General features: G+C 50.0%; 1 protein-coding gene across 5 annotated transcripts in view; it reads left to right on the top strand.

The window, feature by feature from the left end:
- The window catches only part of YOD1 (YOD1 deubiquitinase), a 30583-nt gene extending 15119 nt beyond the window's left edge, over positions 1-15464 (top strand). For 3 of the 5 annotated variants that reach the window (XM_030301719.1, XM_030301721.1, XM_030301720.1), the window contains 3 exons: positions 8684-8868; positions 11297-11474; positions 12691-15464. In XM_030301719.1, the coding sequence (XP_030157579.1) occupies positions 8684-8868; positions 11297-11474; positions 12691-14273 (1946 nt within the window). In that variant the 3' untranslated portion in view covers positions 14274-15464. Of the gene's footprint in view, positions 1-1517; positions 3600-3650; positions 4801-8683; positions 8869-11296; positions 11475-12690 lie in introns of those variants that run through there. The other 2 variants (XM_030301722.2, XM_030301723.2) reach the window with 2 other exon arrangements.
- The last annotated feature ends 3426 nt before the right edge of the window (positions 15465-18890 follow it).

Raw genomic sequence — 18890 nt, forward strand, 5'->3', positions numbered from 1 at the left:
ATTTCTTCATCCAAACCCACTTAATTACACCCTTTAGTTCCCCTCTAATCATTTTAGGCTTAACACTAATACCACTTTGGTGAGAACTGGGTGATCTATTTGATGTCTTAATATGGCCTATCAATTCCAATTTGGTCTTATAGCCAAATTATAATCACCTGCATCTGAACCTCTCCCCAGCCGTTTTCTCTTTAAAGCAAACTCTTGCTACTACTTGAGGAATAAAAGCTTCCCTCTCCCTGATATGTTGGGAAAGCACTTGGAGACCCAGTATACAGTATCATGCTCAATATCATGAATATAGTGGGTACCCTGTGTCTCTTAAGGATGGTGGTAATACATGTTCAAAGTAACTTCATTATTCCTTTGGAGAGGAAAAGGAAGACACTGACAGGATGTGACTATAATGTGAATGAATAAGTATCATGAATGGTTAGAATGGACATCCACAGCTATTGTGCAGAGAGTTCAACTTTATAAGGGGCCCAAAGAGGAAAAATTAACCAATGACTGTGGTAACTTTTGGTTTTGAATTAGTGTGTGTGTGTGTGTGTGTGTGTGTGTGTGCATGCGTGTGTGTGTGTGTGTGTAGGAAAAATGCACTTGTCTAGGGGAAATTAGATCTTTCAGTAGGAAGTTGTACCGAGAAAGGAAACCATAAACTAGCCTGTGTCAGTCAAGGAGATGAGCACACCACAACAGCATACAGGATGGATGAGTCAGGTGAACTGGGCTGTAATTAGATTTCACGGTCAGGTCATCAAATAGGAATCCAATTGCTTTTCAACAAGAAACAACTACACACTTTCCTCCTCAAATGATGACCTACATCAACTACATAGCCTTAGTCTTTCAAGTGTTTCTGATTTTGAAGGACTCTCTTTCCCCTAGTCCAGGCCTCCTTTCCAACTCTCTTGGAACCTTTAGAGACTTGATATTTTTCCAAGCAAAACCAAAGAAAGCAAACCAAAAAAATTCCAGGGTAAGACACTTAAAGATAGAGAGAATGAAGAATACCAAATTCAGGACAGCGGTTCATTTCAGCAGAGGCATATGTGTGTTTTGAGGAGGCAGGAGGAAAGGGAGGGGCAAAGTATGTAAGTAACTTCAACTATAACATTCTATTTCTTGAACCGGGTGTTGGTACAATGGTGTTTGTCATGCCAAGGTATTGGAAGTATTTCATAATTTTCAAGAAGACATGTCTAAAAGGAAAGAGAGAGGAACAGAACGATCATTTTATCTATGTTCCTACTTCTACCTGTGGAAAGATGAGTCCTTCCTAATTACCACTTTTAAATTTTTTTTAATGTTTTATTTATTTTGACAGAGAGAGAGAGAGAGAGAGAGAGAGAGAGAGAGAGAGAGAGAGAGAGACGGAGCATGAGCGGGGGAGGGTCAGAGAGAGGGAGACACAGAATCCGAAGCAGGCTCCAGGCTCTGAGCCATCAGCCCAGAGCCCGACGCCGGGGCTCGAACTCACAGACCGCGAGATCATGACCTGAGCCGAAGTCGGACGCTCACAGACTGAGCCACCCAGGTGCCCCAAATACTAATTTTATTATAAACTGAAAAACTGTTCACAAGCAAGATGGTGCCTGCTATCATCTTTGAAGTTAATGCTCATAAGTCAATTCATTTTTCTAGCAAATGTTCAAATCACACACGTATGAAGCTGGGTCAACTTCAGTGATTCCATCCATGGGTGTGACTCTCGTTGCACTGAACCCCTGATGTGCAGCTGCCTTTCCTGTTTGGTTACTCCTGTGACATCATACATGTTTACGTGACACACCACAAAGAGAGGTCATCACCCTTAAATGCTCAGTCAGCTCGTTCAGTTGTGATAGTGTATTGGTGATCCCAGGCTTCCTCGGTCCTCCTTCCTCCTCGACTAGTCCTGCCCCATTTCTCCTCTCTCTTGGCCCCTGTACTTCTTATTTCCTACCCAACCATGATTACAGGAAGAGAAAAGATGAAAGCCATGCATCATCTTTTTAATAAAAGGTGTGAATGGCTACAAGACAGAAATGAGATGGGAAAGCTTTAATCTAATTGTTAGAATTAGACCTGCAAATTATCTGTGTATTTCACGTTTCCCACTTGGGAATTTGTCCAAAACGGAGGCTGACTAGCATTATACTGAGGCATGGCAAGCTTGGCGTCGTAATGCCTGAATTGAAATCCCCGCTCTGCTGCCTCCTGGCTACATGATCTTGTGCAAGTTATTTAACCTCCCTGTAAAATTTGGATATTAATAGCGCCTACTTTTTTGAAGTTGAAATAAAGGTTGCATGGAATAATGCACGAACACACGTAGCACAGCATAATCCCTAGTACACAGCAATTGCTCAATAAATGTTGGCGATCATTACGTGCATTGATTTTAATTTTTCTCCCTGCCCTTTTGGCATCAAGGATGGCCTATATCCAGGAAAAGCCAGCTTCCAGGCAAAAAAAAAAAGTCCTTTCTGGTAAAAGTGGCCTCCATACCTGGGGGCGGGGGGGGAGTTTTTTCCTGAAAGCCGTGATTTCTTCCACCTACTCCCATCTCCCTATTCTCCTCAGGTTGTTTTAACAGCAGATGCAAGGAATCTGCCTATGGAAGGAGACAGGTTGCTAAGCTGGCTGGTAGCTTGTTTTGTTTTCATTCTTAATATTCATTGCCACCTTTCAGGCACAGCCAAAAGAGATCAGAGACCCAAATGACAGCATGCATGTTCCCTCCTTCGAGGCCATCCAGTCACTTTTTCCTCGGGAAAGGGACCCCCCTTGGGAGAGAAAACGGCTTCACGCCCCCCAGAGATAAATGAGGTCAAGAAGCTCATTGCCAAACAGTGGGGCAAGGGTGTCTCAGCTCCAGCACCCCTGGGCTCAGTCACCTTTTCCAGCAGTCCTGAGGACAGGGACTAGTAGTAAGAGCTGCTAGGAAAAGGCTTGAGAGCAAAAGTGCTTGGAACAACTAGAAAAGCTACTAACAAAACTGGCCACAGTGGATCTTAACTTGGAGAATTCAGGGGAATACTTGCCCCGCCAGTGAAGGAAGGCAGCTCTAGACAGAAAACCAAGTTTCAAACAGACATAGAAAAGCATACCGCCTGTCTGTGTTTCTTTACAGTCAAATTTTAAAATAGTATCTTTTGCCTACTCCCTCCCGGCCAACTCTCCTCTTCCAGTCTCAGCCCAAAGGAGTCTTCTCCTTCCAGCCCTCCTATTTCTTTTTCTTTTTCTTCCTCCCCCCCCCCTTTTTTTTAAAGGGCTCTTTATTGGCTCTAACCGGGGAAGGGGAGGGCAAGAGATGATTGGCTACGAAGCGGAGGGAAGGGGGGGGGAAGCGTCCCGCCCATTCCCCTCCCACACCCTCCCTCCCGAAACAGCTGGAATGAGAAGTAGGGAGGGAAAGCTGCTGGGATTGGTTGTGAGTCAGTGGCAGGGTGGGGTGGGGTAGCAGTGATGAAGCATTTACCTGTCCAGGTAAGTCTGGAGGAGGTCAAAAGAAGAAAACAGTGGAAGGCAGGGGAGGCAGTCTCTGTCTCCGTCTCTGCCCTTTGAAATAAAAGGGTCTTCCTTTCTTCTCTTCAGCCCCTCCTCCAGTGAAGGTGAGTTAATCACTAACCAACTGTTGCTTATTCTGCAGCAAGAAGGGGTGCTTCGTGGGAAGTCAGGGCCACAGGATGTGCGGAACCCTGTATAGAGGGAAGCTAGGGGGCTTCCCTCTCTGTTCCTTAACTCTCTGAGCCCACTCTGCAATCACAGTAGGCTGGTAGCTTCTGCAGATGGGACTGTTTTTGTGAGAGACCAGGGCTCGGATGCATTTTTTTTGTTTGTTTGTTTCCATCTGCCTGTTTAGGTTGCAAAAGCATATTTTATAGACGACAAGGAAATAAAATGGGTTTGTTTTGCAGATTTCCATCTCTGACCAACTGAAATTGAGCTGTGATTTTGGAAGGGAATAGTTGGGAGCACAGGGAGTCAAAATGGGGGATCACCCAGGGGAGAAGAGTGCCATGGTTTCTCCGTTGCCTTTATAACAGGAAATTTGCCCATGGTTCTATCAACTCAGTGTCTATAATTCAATAAAGGGTGCTGTGTGTGTGTGTGTGTGCAATAATGGTAGCATGGTAATGGACCTCTCTGTGGACGTGTGTAAAGGTGTGAGCTGCGTTCGGCTGTGTGTAAGGGGATGTGAGGGTGGGAAAACTCCACCTCGGACTACCAGTTCACCTTTGGAAAACCCATGAATAACCTGGTTGCAAAACAGAGTCTCTTTGGATTTGACTCAATTTTCCGACTTTGCCTGCTGTTAGACACAGAGACTGACAAACACAAAGCTCCTCACCCGCTGTGCCGGGGCCTCACCCACATTAATAATATTTCACAGTAGTACCTCGAGTCGGGCAGGAGTTCTCTGGGGGGCTCAGGCCAGAGTAGTGTGGCTGAGTCCACAAAGAAGAGCCGGACCCCTACGGTGGTCCTCCTTCAGGTGACAGTCTGTGTGGCAGGCTCACCTGTAGAAGTCAGTTCAGAGTAGCTTTATCCACCTTGGGGAGGGGAGGGGGCTAACGTCCTGGTCCCTAGCTTTGCCTCTTTTCCTCTTGCTGCAGGAAAGAGCAAAGTGGGGAGACCCCAGCACCAGGCTCCCAGGGCCTGGCACATACAAGCCCTGAGCAAATATAGTGGGTTTGCAGTCCTGGCAACCGGCGCTTGGTTTCAGCTTAGCCCACACCGCAGGACCAGCCCCCCAAACTCATTGACCGAGGGCTGCCGCAGATGGTGAACTTGTCGGTGACAAGATAGCCTGTAAGTGTCAGACAGAGCTCTTCTGTGCAGAAGATATTTCGACCCACCTTTTCCTGAAACCCATCTGTGAAATAGGAGATTCTAGCGTTGACTAAACACACTCGGAAACTTGCCCATGTGCTCACGGAGAAGGACGTACACACAGGGCAGCTTTTAGTCCTTCCTGGTGTTTTCTTAGGATGTTCCTCAGCCCGAGGCATATTTCTGGATAGTCGGCAAAAAGGAGAGATACTTGTTCTGAAAGAAATAGGTAATCTTGGGGTGCCTGGGTGGCTCCGTCGGTTAAGCGTCCAACTTCGGCTCAGGTCATGATCTCACAGTCTGTGAGTTCGAGCCCCACATCGGGCTCTGAGCCTGCTTCCGATTCTGTGTCTCCCTCTTTCTCTGCCCCCCCCCCCCACTCACGCTCTGTCTCTCTCCCTCTCTCAAAAATAAGTAAACGTTAAAAAAAATTAAAAAAAAAAAAAAAGAAATAGGAAATCTCTTTGACCAGTGGGGAGAGAGGTTGAGCTCTTGGAGGATACGGAGCTGGGCTCACGGGAGGAGGGTGACAAGGGGGCCTTGGGTCTGTTTAGAAGGTACAGAGAAGCCAAACAGGAATGGGGCTGGAGCCCGGCCCCTGCCCCATGCCAGAACTCCAAATGCTATTTATTTACTCTCCTCCAAGACTTGGCCGGTTTCAGTGGAGCAGTTAATATTTAACACGCTTTTGCCTGAGTGGCCCTGACTATAGGCTGTGCATATGTCCTTCACCCATTTCCTCCTCCTCTCAGATCCCCCAAAGAGGTCAAGGGTCAAAAGATACCAAACTCTCACCCTGAGCGTTTTGCCTGTTTCTCAGGCTTCTTATCAGGTCGAAATACCTCAAGTTTCGATGGCTGCCCTGAAAGAGCCCCCAAGTTTCAAGGTTGTAAAGTTGGTGGATAGAAATGCAGCATCCAGGTCAGGCCAGAGCGCTGAGAGAGGGAGTGGAAGGGGGAGAAGAAGAGAAGACTCTTACAGTCCATGTTCTTTGGATCAGAAAACTAGGTGCGGGGCCGGGATGCAAGCACTCATCCGACTTTGCTTTCAGGCTCAGATTCACCTCTGCGGTGATGACGCAGTGCCCGACGCCACGATCTCCAGGGGCATTTGGTGGCGTTTGTTTACTCTGGAAACATCTGTTGTTGGGGCAAAAAGCTTGCCTGGAAGCACAAAGCTGAACCAGATAATTTAGAGGGTTTCAGGTGTGAAGTAAAAGGAGAAAGGTGATCTTAGGGCTTTTAGTGTTTAGTCAGGGGAAGCCAATGGCCCTTCCTCAGGTACAACGTGGCCCTCTTGCCATCTCCGAGATGCCTTCTGGAGGGACCGGGATCCACAGGCTGCCCTGTATATGCAGTTGTAGGTCATTCGTTACTTCCCTTAGGAGGCACCAGTAGAAAGAGCCCCAGATTTGTCATCTGTCAAAGAAGAAAATAATGTTGCCTAAGTTATCGGGCTATTTGGAAGATCTAATAGGCATATCTGAAAGTGTAAGCTAGACCGTGTTTTTGTTTTGTTTTGTTTTTGAAGCAGTGCCATTCATATTGTTTCTCTCCCTCCCAGCTACTGTAGGCTCTCCTTAGTTCCAAAATGAAAGTGTGATGGGTTGCCCTGGGAGGAAGGAGAGGCTAGCAATCCATCATAAAGTCTGAAGAGTACTTGGAAGAACAGGGTGGTAATTGTCTTTGAAAGGCAGAGGCATCATCTGGTCACCCGTTCACAACATTATATTAACTACAGTGATTAATACAGTACTAATATTTATTGCTCCAATGTTGATAAAACTGGAACCCAAACCTAGACCCTTGGATTTACACCGACTGCTTGGAAGCAATGCCTTTGTCTTATAAAGTGTTGCTTGCCGCATCCCTGTTAGGTGCTCGTGAATGTTAGTTTAGCTGAAGGCATTGCCCAAATTCCACTGAGTCATATATTCTCAGGGAAATAAACTACTTAAGAAAGAGTCTGTAATAATAGAGTAAAAACAACAACAAAAAAAGTGGTCTTCCAACAGCTTAACTCAACAGATGCTAGAACAGATGGCAAGTTTATTCATCCAGCATTTTTCGAGTGCCTTCTGTGTGCCTAAGCTTATGAGAAATGGATCTCTTTTGCTATAATGGCCTCAGCCCTACAGAATGTTAGGGATGAGTTAGCATCCTCTGAATCTAAGCCGTCATGAATGGAATGGATAGCTGAGGAGACTGAACTTCATCCAGGTGACTCCTCATGTTTCTGTCTTTGGGGTTCTGGGTATTGGGAAAGAAACGTCACGAAGAAGACTGAAGAGCTATCTTACCCAATGCTGATTTATCACTGGGCTCCTTTGGTGTGTCTGTCCCCTGTGGTCCTGACCCTATCTCCTGAGAGGCTCTGGACCCTTATGAACTCCATGCGTCTGGCTCATTGGGATTTTTTTCTCTTCTTTCCCCATTGTCCTGCCCCTCCCTACCTGCCCCATTTGCAGACCTTCCCCCCAAATCGGCCTTGTGCTGGTCAGCTCTACAGCATTGGCGGCTGACTCACCCAGCACAGCCCAAACCTGCCTTGGCAGTGGAAGAAGTTATGGGTAGAGGCCAAAGAGACAACCTCCCTGGAATCCAAACCCCGGGTCCCAAGATCTCCAATTGAACACATTTTTTTCTATGACATTTTACTTAGTAAAGGGGGAGAGGGGTGGGGAGTAGGAAAGGTGATAGAAAATATAAAATGGTGTCACAGGAAAAATATAGATTCTAATCCTAGCTCTCTCCAAACTCCCTATCTGGCCTTGGAACTGGCTTTTAAACTTAATTTTTCCAGAATTTTATTTCAACATAGGAGAGCCCCATCTGGCCTTTCCAGACTTTGCGATTTTCAGAGGGAAAATGGTACCGCCTTCCTTTGCTCTTACTATTGGCACAGTGAATTTGAAACTCTTTTTCCCTACGAGTTGGAGTTGGGAGGAAGCTACGCAGGGCATTTCTCTCGTTTATTTGACAAAGATTAGGGAACCTTGCTGGAAATAAGTGCAGCCTCAGAGTGGGTGGTACACAAGAGGGAAACTGGGTTTGTATCAACCTGTGTGAGTTACGTAGGAGGCTCCCAGACCACGGAGATGATGGTGGCCCTGGTGGCGGGGGCTGTTGATGATATTGGCTACGACAGCAGCTAACAGTTACTGCACAGTGTTTTATGGGAAGTATCTCAGTATATGTCCGTGACAACCCTATGCGGTTGGTGTCGTTGAGGGCCCTGTTCCATCTCCCCCACGTAACCCAAACCCTTCTTTTCTAAACTCTTGTTCCCTTATGTCAGTTTACTTTGATCCTCGAAGGACCTTGTCTTTTTCTTATGACAAGAACAGTAGCAGTTAGTCCTTTATTCGTCGAGCATTTACTTCCAACTAAGCTGTGCAAACTGTTCTCATGTAATCCTTGCATTAAGCCTACCTAATGAGAAAAACCGAGTCAAAGAGTAATTTGCCTCAAGTCACCTAACTGTAAATGCAAGCGGGATTTGAATCCAGATCTGACTTCCTCCAGAACCCACGTTATGAACCCCTTCCTATTTATTGCTTGTGGTCCTGGAAATGTAGCCTAAGCTCCCCGACGCAGAGAAAAAAAGCACCTAAGACAAGTGTGGAGTTCCCTCTCTGGCTAGACTGCTTCTGCACCTGCTGAGCCCGTCCTCCTGCATGTGTGTGAGCCCGCTTCTGCGTCCTTCCACGCAGGCGGGGAGGTGTGGGGAACCGCCGTGCACGGCCCCTTCCAGCTCTCTGCTTGCTTGGTGTCCCTGCCGCCGCGCCCCGGGGGCCTGGGCAGAGCCTGGCCCGGAGAGCCTCCGCTCGGCTCACACGTGGCTTTGATTCTTGTCTTTTCAGGCCGGCTTGGGACATTCTTCACTTCCCTTCACTTCCCCTCTGGGAGCCCCTCTCACCGCCCCTGCACCTTGCTTCAGGCGATGCCCAGGAGCGAGCTGTGGCCAGCGGGGCCTGGCTCGGAACCCGTGACCCGCATCGGCAGCTGCGACAGCATCATGAGCACCGTGTCCACCCGCTCTGGATCTGTACGTACTCTCCGCCCTGCAGCCCGCCCCCCCTGCTTCTGTCTGCACGCCCGCCCCGCCCCGCCCTGCCCACCACCCGCCTGGCTGCTCCTTAGCTTTCATCTTCCTTGTCAGAGAGTGAATCACACCGGTTGGTATTTCTGCCTTTGAGTCACCCAGGTTCTCGAGAGAAAGGGTGGAACAGTCCCAAAGCGCAATGAGATGAGACTTGCTCCCAGCTTTCATTCACGGGGGGGGGGGGGGGGGGGGGGGGGGGGGCTAAGTTGAGGTGAGAGCGAGGGCCAGTGATCTGAGGTCCTGGTGGAAAGCAGAGGATAGATCACCATAGCACTCACATTCCTGAAGCCTCCAGGGTGCGCCTTCAATCTTTTACCAAGATCACAGAGGACAGAGTAATTAGGAGCCTGGGTTCTGGAGCCAAGCCGGTCTGAGTTCTCGATCTATAAGCTCTATGGCCTTGGGCAAATTATTGAATTTCTGTAACCTTCAGTCTCCTCCGTTTTAAGGTGGGATATAAGGTAAACACTGAATCGTGGGGGGGGGGGGGGCGGTGAACGAGATGCATGTGAAACACAAAACACTCAGCACACGCCTCTAAGTAGAAAAGAAATAGCCTTATCCAGGAGCATCGATTCAGAATCGCCCAAAGTCATCGTGTTTAACTGTTTGTGAGTGGCAGGTAACAAATTGTAATTTTTCTGGGGATGAATTTAAGTCAAGGTTGTTGTAAGGCTGGTGCGAAAGAGTAAATCTGCCCTACGTCCAAATGGAAACATTCCCTTGCTGTTGGTGTTCATTGCATACCTAATAACCCTTGAGAATTTATACTTTATTGCTCTATATCCTACAGGGGTACTTGAAAATTTAAGGATGCTGAGGATCTCTACCAAATGTCAAGGACTTTTAATACAGCCAGTGAGTTTTGATATGTGAAAATGGAGTAGAGAAAGCAGCACACAACACACACACACACACGTACACACACAATCCAAAGCGTGGGCAGTCCGTATATAATTTCTTGTTGACCTGAGATGGTGGGACCACAGAGACATCTTTCTGTTTCTGTTAGGCTGAGGCCAATACGAGCAGTTACATACTACTGGACACAGAGTGTGGCACGGATTAAAGATCTGCAAGGTGAATCCTCCACAAAGGAGAAATTCAGAGTTGGTTTATCTTTGGCAAAGCTATTTTGGGAAGAAGAGGGCTGTAAAGAAGACTTTGTTCAGGGAACCCCCGGAATTGGCTTCAGGGCTTCCACGGGCTACATTTGTAGCTTCCTTTGACAGGTCGGCCTGCCAGATGGCCCTTTAAGGAGTCAGGGGAACTGGTGGGGTTATTCCAACAACCATCTCCTAGGGTATCTTTAGGGCTGTCTCAAATCTTTCCTGGCCATCTGAGTGGGTCTGGAGAATATATAACTCTGAAGTATCTTAAATATTAGGAAGAGGGATGAGATAGATGCCAGGAGGGAACTCAGGCCAAATTTCTTACATTTCCATTTGCCCTTTTGGTTTTCCCTTCAACCTTCAACTTTAGAGAGCAACTATCCTATGGATCTTCCTGGCCTTGCTGACCATGGGCAGCAACCATTTAAAAGGGCCGTAACACTTTTCCCCAAATACCCCTATGTGCTTTTTCATCATGACGGTTATTTACTTTAATATCTACTTGATATTTCACACTAAGTTCCTTTCCCCTCCTCCCATACCCGTCCGGTTTCTCCACCCTACCCGCCTCTAGTTAATATTTGCTTAAGAAATGCACACTTATTTGAATGTTAGCCAGAGCCAAATGTCACCAAGAGAGTAAATACACAAAGGAAAAAAAAACCCTGTATGGAATGCATTTCAAAGTCAAGTGTAAATTATTTGGTAAATTTATCTGTGGCTACTCATACCACTGTTGCCATTGGCCTGATAGCCAGTGGCTGGCTGCGTTTCCTGTTTGTCCTTATACTGTCCTTGACATACCAGATCAAGTGTGCAAAAGTACTCTGACAAGTTAATACCATTGAAGTTTAAGGTCATTATGTTACCCATGTAATGCGGAGCTAAATCGGAGACACGTAGAGGGATATGCTTATGCCGGTCACACACAGGAACTGGAATCAGAACCCGGGACTGCTTCTGATCTGTTCCCCTAAGCGTCCCACCCAGGACTGGGTGGAAAAGGCAGCTGCCATCTGCCTGCCCAGCACTGGGTGCTGGTGGGCCCACAGCCGCCAGTCTCCTCCCCGTCCGGTGCCCGCGGTTTCTCAGGAGACAGACAACTCCCGCAAACTTGCGGAGTCGCCTCCTGGAAAGGTTTCCAGCCCTTCAGCATTCCTTCCGGACACGGGGTGGTTCTCAGCCCCACCAGTTTCTGCGGAGCTCCCTCTCACAGCTCCCTCTCTCCCTCTCTCTCTGTCCTCCACGCCTCATTCCAGAGTGACGGCAGCTACGACTTCCTGTCCGCAGAAGAGAAGGAGTGTCTGCTCTTCCTGGAGGAGACCATCGGCTCACTGGACACTGAGGCTGACAGCGGACTGTCCACTGACGAGTCTGAACAGGACACAGCTCCCCGCGGCCTCCGAGCCCTGCCCGTCACCCAGCCTGCTCCTCAGGGTAAGAGAGACCATCTGGGGTGGCACCGCTAACAAACCCAGAAAGCCAGGACATTCTTGTGGCTGCTTTGCACCCTGTTTGCCCTCTCCTCTGAAGGTCATTGGCAGAAGGAGCGATAGCACTCCTCTCCACGCCCCTGGCTAGAAATAAGCCATGTCCCGCAGAGGAGAGACTGCGGACAAGCCGGCGTCCTCTGTCTTTCTCTGAAGTCTCAGAGGCCTGGGAGGGAAAAGGGTTTGACTAGCTCCCGTTCTCTCGCAGAAATGCTGAAGAGACATGACCGCAGAGGTTCATGGGAGGGGTTCAGGGAAGGGTGGACGGTTGCTCTGGGGACACGAAGTGAGTCTGGAGAGCTAATCTGGATGTTCCAGAAGGATGAGGCTGCAAGAGATAAGGGGGAAGGGCCCCCTGAACTTCGGTGGGTGGCACCTCGAGGCTCTTGTGAGAGGGGGTGGAAAGCCAGTGGTGTTGAGGCTCAGTAGAAGGGGGGCAGGATGGCACATGAGTGTGGCCATGAGGGTGGGGCCATATGTCCCAGAGTGAGGGGGGCACTTTACTCCTGAAGACAGCCCCACTGCTATCAGGATTGCAATCACTGATTTATTCGTTTAGCAAATATTTACCGACAGTGTGTTAGAACCTCCATGGAGATAGAGGCGTAACTGGGGACAAAGGCTTCACTGCTCCCTGAGACTGATTCCCTGGTCCGTGGGCCTAATGCACCTGCTGGAAGGAAAGAGCCCATGTCACTCACTCATGTGGGGACGGCTGTGGCCATTCCAGAGCCATTCACGTGTTTATAGAAAGTGAAGGTGGAGGAAGGCAGAAGTCTGGTCGAATCAAGAGCAAATCCGCTGTTCATGGACTCAGTTGCTTGGGAGCCCCGAGATAGCTAGAGGGAATCTCTCCCCCACCCTGGTGCTTCTGTAGAAGCTTAGAAGGAGCCCGAGTCAAGGACCTGGAGTTACGTGAGGCTGCTCTTTCCCCAACCATCGTGAAAAAGTAATCCTAGGTTGAAGGGAACCTGCTCAGATCGATCTGTCAGTGTGAATGATAGCCATGCAACAGGGCGGCTCCTTGAAGAGCAACGAATCAACCCAAAACAAAACCCACTGCTAAGTGGAGACCAGAGTTCGGGAGGTATTAGCTTTGCCCCGGGCAGCAGGGTTCTCACCTCTGTCCACTCTTCTTTGCCCGTTCTCCTGGGCCCTCACAGGATATCCAGGGGAGAAGATCGTCCCACGAGGACCGGAGCCAAGGACAGGGACTCAGTCCAGCTCACCCCATCTGCCTGAACCCGAAGGCCTGGGCCTCAGGTCTGGCTCCCATAGCCTCCCCAGAAATATCCACATCGGCAGGAAGCGGAACCCCGGGGAAAGCACCACTCAGACGAATAGCCACATCCCGGGGGAACCTGCGGGGCTTGTCCCAGAGCCCAAGAGAGAGCAGGCCGGCCAAAGCAGTGAGCCCAGCCAGGCTCCGGCCGGCCCCCCGACGCCTGCCCTTGGGTTGGACACAGTACCCATCCCCCCACCAGAGGCCTTTCAGGACAGCCAGCCAGAGCAGCGAGGGGAAGGCGGCCTGGGCGTCCCCAGGCCAGGGCTGCAGAGCCATACGCCCCGGCTCCATTCGTCACTCAGCCCCCAGGAGAGGAAGGAGACTCCTTCAGCAGCCATGTCCCAAAAAGCCAGTGAGAAGGGCTCAACAGGGGGACCGGGGCAGCCTCAGCCTCCTCCCGCCACGTCATCGCAGAGCGCGAGAGCCAGAGATGCTCCCATCCCGTCAGGGGGGGACCCCAGTGCCCGGCCAGCGCCCTTCACAGCTCCCAAGCCCCGGAAGCTGCCGCCCAATATCGTTCTCAAGAGCAGCCGAAGCAGTTTGCACAGTGAGCCCCACCACTGGTTGTCTCGCCACTCCGAGGCCACCGCGGGAGACTCCGGCCTGGCCTCGTCCTCGCTGCAGGAGCAGAAGAAAGCGCGCCGGGAGGCCCTGGAGAAGCTGGGGCTCCCCCAGGACCAGGATGAACCTGGCCCCCACTTAAGTAAACGCACCAGCTCCACCCGATTCAAGGAGACCCCTGCCCAGGCCTCCTTCCAGGCTCCGGCTCCGGCCCCGGCCCCGGCTCAGCCGACGCGGCCTGCTCAGGGCACAGCCGCTGCGCCTGCCGGAGGGAAGGCTCCGACTCCCGCTCCCACTCGGGGACCTTCTCCAGCGAAGCCTCCGGCTCCGACTCCAGCTCAGGGTTCTTCTCCGGACAAGGGGTTGATTCCTGCCCAGGAGCCCACTGCAAGCAAGGTGCCAGCTGCCAAATCCATGCCGATTCCTATCCCCAAAGCCCCCGGGGCAGGTGGTCCTCTGGCTCAGGCAAAGGCGGACTCGGGGCTGACTCTCCGGGAGAGCAACGTCCCTGGCCTGAGACAGATGAGCTTCAAGTCCAACACTCTGGAGCGTTCGGGTGTGGGGCTGAGCAGCTACCTCTCGGCCGAGAAAGACCCCAGTCCCCAAACCAGCACCTCTCTGGGTAAGGGCTCCTTCTTGGACAAGATGTCTCCCAGCGTCCTGCGTAACTCAAGGCCCCGGCCTGCCTCCCTGGGCACGGGGAAGGACTTCGCCGGGATCCAGGTGGGCAAATTGGCTGACCTGGAGCAGGAGCAGAGCACCAAGCGCCTGTCCTTCCAGGGGCAGAGCCGCGACAAGCTGCCTCGACCCCCCTGTGTCAGTGTCAAGATCTCCCCGAAAGGAGTCCCGGATGAGCACCGAAGGGAGGCCCTGAGGAAGCTGGGACTGTTGAAGGAGTAGTCACTGGCCACCAGCATGGCCCCGCCATCCCCGTCTCACCCTCTGCCATACAGGAGGCTCAGGTCCTCTCCCACCCAACAGCCCGGGGCTCGGACAAAGTGGGCTTCTCTCCAGCGCGCACCTCTCTCTGAGGCGAAGGGGTGGAAGAGACTGGATTCCAGTGGACGCGCGTGTTTATATTCAGAGCGGTTGTGTCACTGAGTGCCTGCCCAAATCATCCTGAAGATGATTTCCACAAGACGGTGTGTGTGTGTGTGTGTGTGTGTCCATGTACTATAGGCTGTATATATCATTGAAGCTATTTATATGACACAAGGAGTCATTGCTCAGAGTTCTGCTTGTGTTGGAGATTTTCTTCCACTGGGTAGGGTTCAGCCCAGCCAGAACTAAGGGGAGAAGGGGGGGGGGGGCTGAGTCTGAGGAATAAAAGGTCAGCTGAGACAATGGATGTGCTGGGGACATTAGGCAAATGCAGTGTCATGTGAAATGTGGGTCTCCCAGAATCCCTGCATGGAAGGGGACTGGCTCGTCCCTTGGTTCTGGACTTTTGGACATCCCGGTCCCAAGGTTAGGGCGCGTCCCTGTAGCTAAATCTGTCCATTGACTGAGAACAGAAGTGCTCTGGTTGGCCTGCGAAGGCAAGATGGGTGACCGCACAGCACACGGCCACTGGGAAGGACCCCTGTCCACAGGCTTGATGCATTTATAATAATAAACCGTGCGGTGGCCCCTGCCGGGGACATTCCTATTCTTCCGCTCCCACTCTCAGCCTGCATGTGACTGACCCCAGGGCCGGGCCAACAGTGAGATGGGAGTCTGAGCCCAGAGACTTTATAAATACCAAAGAACTGTTTGAGGCCTTACCTATGCTACTGCGCATAGATTTTTTTCAGTTTCTATGGGAAGGCAACACCATACGTTCTGTGCTAGTTACTCACAGGATATCAGAGCTGGGAGGAATCTTAGAGACAAGACTCTTGTGACCCACGCTGTTGGGGAAGGGAAGGGAGTCATCTGCGGTCACTCTGCCATTCAGCGACAGAGCCGGGACCCTGGCTCCTCATTCCATGCTGCACGCTGCCTCCCTGAAGCAGTGCTTCTGTACGTCTACACAGCACCCTGTGGATCAGGAGTCACCATCAAAGGCTCAACCCCAAAGCCTAGAGAGATTAAATGTTGTTCAAGACCATATTGAGTGTTGTTTTTTCTACTGTGTCTTCGGGAAGCAGCAATATAGTAACTCATTTATTAATCCAAATTCCCTGACCGCTTTGTACAGCTTGAGAAAATGCCAAAAGGAGGTACTATGAGTAGGCGTCGTAGGCTTGTGGATACAGGCTTGGAAATTAGACACAGCTAGACATGACCCCTGCTTCCCCTAAGGAAATAAATATTATTCGTGGCTGTGGTTGGAGTCTAGGATCCCCAGATGTGAGGAGCAGATAAAGGGAACTGTTGTTGGAAAGGTGCCCTTGAGGTCTGCTGAGAATTTCTGGACTGTGTCCTTAGGGACCCAGCACTGTCAAAGCATGGTATTTCTAAAAATGATGAAAAGATTAAGGTAAGGACAACAAATGGCTCCACCCTGTCATGGTATGTGGGACGTGGGTGTGACAGTTTCTGTATATACTCTCATGCACACACCCAAAACCTTGGTGCCTTCCTGGCCCTGGTAAAGACCTGGTCTGTTGGAGCTGATAGGGACTCCCACAACTGGCCAAGCCATACGTTATTACAGACTCTTCTGAAGAGAGAGGGCCCTTCCTGGAGGACTGGTTTGACATGCTATATTTGGTTGAGCTGCCTCATACGTGTATTTCAAGACAACCTGGGAATGACCACTTAATTTTTTTCAATTTTCCTAATTAATAGGGACACTTGGTGCTACCTATAAAGTAAGACTTGGTAGGAAACTGAGGCCTTCGTATCAACACAAGGATGATCAACACAGGTGGGTCAGGAGTACCTCCTCTTACATCCTCACCCCTGGTAGAGGCGATGTCTCTCGAACAAAACATGGTTACACACAGCTTGCCTTCCCTCCCTGAACCCTTATCTAGTGACATGCCCATTTTCCCCGCAACTCCCTCCTGGCTTCCCTGTATCCTCGCCCTTCCAAGGGCACGTCTTGCTCTTAGGACGGTCTTTGGGATCCAAGTATTAGGATAAAAAACCCAAACCCATCTGTCCTCATTTTGAAGAGGGGCAAAGGAACCCATCTGGGGACATCTGCCATCCTGAAATTGGCCCTTGAGCCACCTGAGGAATTTTATCTACCCTCTGACGTCCATATAGGATTGGTCGTCATCGAGCTTGAGCTGGAGGAAAGAGTGGGGTCACTGCTGTTGTTATCCCTCTATCCCTTTTTTTTTTATTATTTAAAAAAAAATTTTTTTAACGTTTATTTATTTTTGGGAGAGAGAGAGACAGAGCATGAACGGGGGAGGGGCAGAGAGAGAGGGAGACACAGAATCCAAAGCAGGCTCCAGGCTCTGAGCCATCAGCCCAGAGCCCGACGCGGGGCTCGAACTCACGGACCGCGAGGTCGTGACCTGAGCTGAAGTCGGACGCTCAACCGACTGAGCCACCCAGGCGCCCCCCTCTATCCCTTTTTGAAAGATGTCGGATGGGCGTTTGTAAAGGCCACTCGTTTGATTTTAAAAACCCATGTGACAGTTCTCCTTCCGCTTGGCCCCGTAACTCTGCCGTACCCTGCCGCGATCTTACTGCTACTAGGAATGAGCTATCTGCCAAATACAGGAGCTGGCTTCGCCTCCGCCTGGCACAGTGGGACAGGTGCCTTAAGTGTGTCGACAGCTGCTCCTCTGAATCACCACTCACGTGCGTCCCTGGGCGCCCTGTACTCCGACCCGATGTGGAAGGGCTGTGTGCTACCCGGGATGGGCCCAGTCGCCTCGTAGGTGCTTCCCTCCATAGTGGGAAGTATGGTCTGGAAGAGGCCACGCCGCACCCTGACGTTGCACAGGTGTGCAAAAGTGGGTGTTAATTCCACGGAAGAAAGAGCAGATGAACGAGTGGCGAGCAGGCCCTACTCGATGTCATGAGTTAAAGCTGGAGGTGGGATTTAAGAGTCTGCAATATGTGTGTGTGAGCACAATATGAGTGTGAAAGCACTCCATTCCTTGACCCATGATCATATGTGTAGGGAGAGGGGGATCATCCTGTCAGAGCATGAAGCTCATAGACTAGAGGAGGTGGCGACCAGGGGACGGGCAGGAGAAATCATGTCTATCTCAGAATCTGAGGAGGAATGGGGCCACAATGCGCCCATGCTCTTTTCTTCATGTGAGTGACTATAGAGCGTATATAGGTCAGGCTCAATTGGACAGCCATCGCTTACCAATCAGGGAACCCTGGGCTGTTCCTATCTGTAAAGTGGGGATAATAATACCATCCTTTCAACATTGCTGAGATGAACAAGTGATATGAAATATGTAAAACTCCGTGCTTAACATAGTGTAGCTACTCGACAAATGATAGTATGGTCTTCGGCATCTTATTTCTTCCTTCTCAAAGGGAGCAAATGGAGGCAGGGATGGAAGCCAAGAGCTCACCCAACTCAGCTCCGAGAGGAAATGGGAGCGATCTTGCTGCAAGTAAAAGTCCAAAGTACCGACTAGGCTTTGGCACACCCTCCAGGTGATTCAACTTCACCCACGCCAGGTTTCCTGGAATTGGAAAAGAAAGGGATCGGCATGAATATGGGGTTTGTGTCTCAGGGAAGCCAGCTTCTCTATCTCCAAACCCGGCTTCCAATTTGTCACCAATGTCTTGTCGCCCATGGTCATATAGTTGACTTCTTTTTGCTCCCTCCAACTTCCTTTTGCTGTGTGGTTCAGTGACCTATATGCTGTTCTATAGTTATTCATTTTTAAAATGGAGAAAAAGAATAAACCTATATAACAGAGGGGAATGATGGCTCAAATCTATTTGAGGTGGCTCAAATAGAGACTAGAAAATGTCTCAAGCATTTTCTAAATAAGGTAGGCATCTTTCAGAAATGAATCAGGCGTAAGTTGGCAGGAAACAAGAAGGTATATTGGATGCCTCCTCAAATCCCTTCTAATATAAGGGCCCAGTGAATTGCAGGAGTCATTGCCATCATCATCCTCATCACCACCACCATCATCATCATTGTCATCAGTGACCCTTGGCAGACAAGGGAGGTAAAAACAGGTGATGTTCTAGTTCCATTCCCTCTTGCTCATTGCCTATCTGGATCATTGTCCTTATTCAGCACTTGCCACGTATCCAGGGTTCAAAATAATTCAAAGCAGAATGGTATCCTGGCAAAGCCAGATGAGCTATAGTGAGTCACCGCATCTCACTCATAAAATGGGGAACTTGGACGGAACTACCTCTTAGATCCATGCCAGCTCTGAAACATATGTTAAAATGAGTCCAAGCAACTTAATTAGGAAGATAAACACCATGCCAAAAATAATCACAATATGGTCTAAGATAAAATATACCTCATAGAACCTAAGACCTGGAAGGAACGTTTTAGATGATCTAATCCAACCTCCCACTCAAAAAGGAATTATGTCTGTAAGTTGATATATAGTCAGAAAGATGGATGGATGGATGGGTGGATGG

The sequence above is a fragment of the Lynx canadensis genome, chromosome F1 (genome assembly GCF_007474595.2).
Source record: "Lynx canadensis isolate LIC74 chromosome F1, mLynCan4.pri.v2, whole genome shotgun sequence".
NCBI classification, from domain to species: domain Eukaryota; kingdom Metazoa; phylum Chordata; class Mammalia; order Carnivora; family Felidae; genus Lynx; species Lynx canadensis.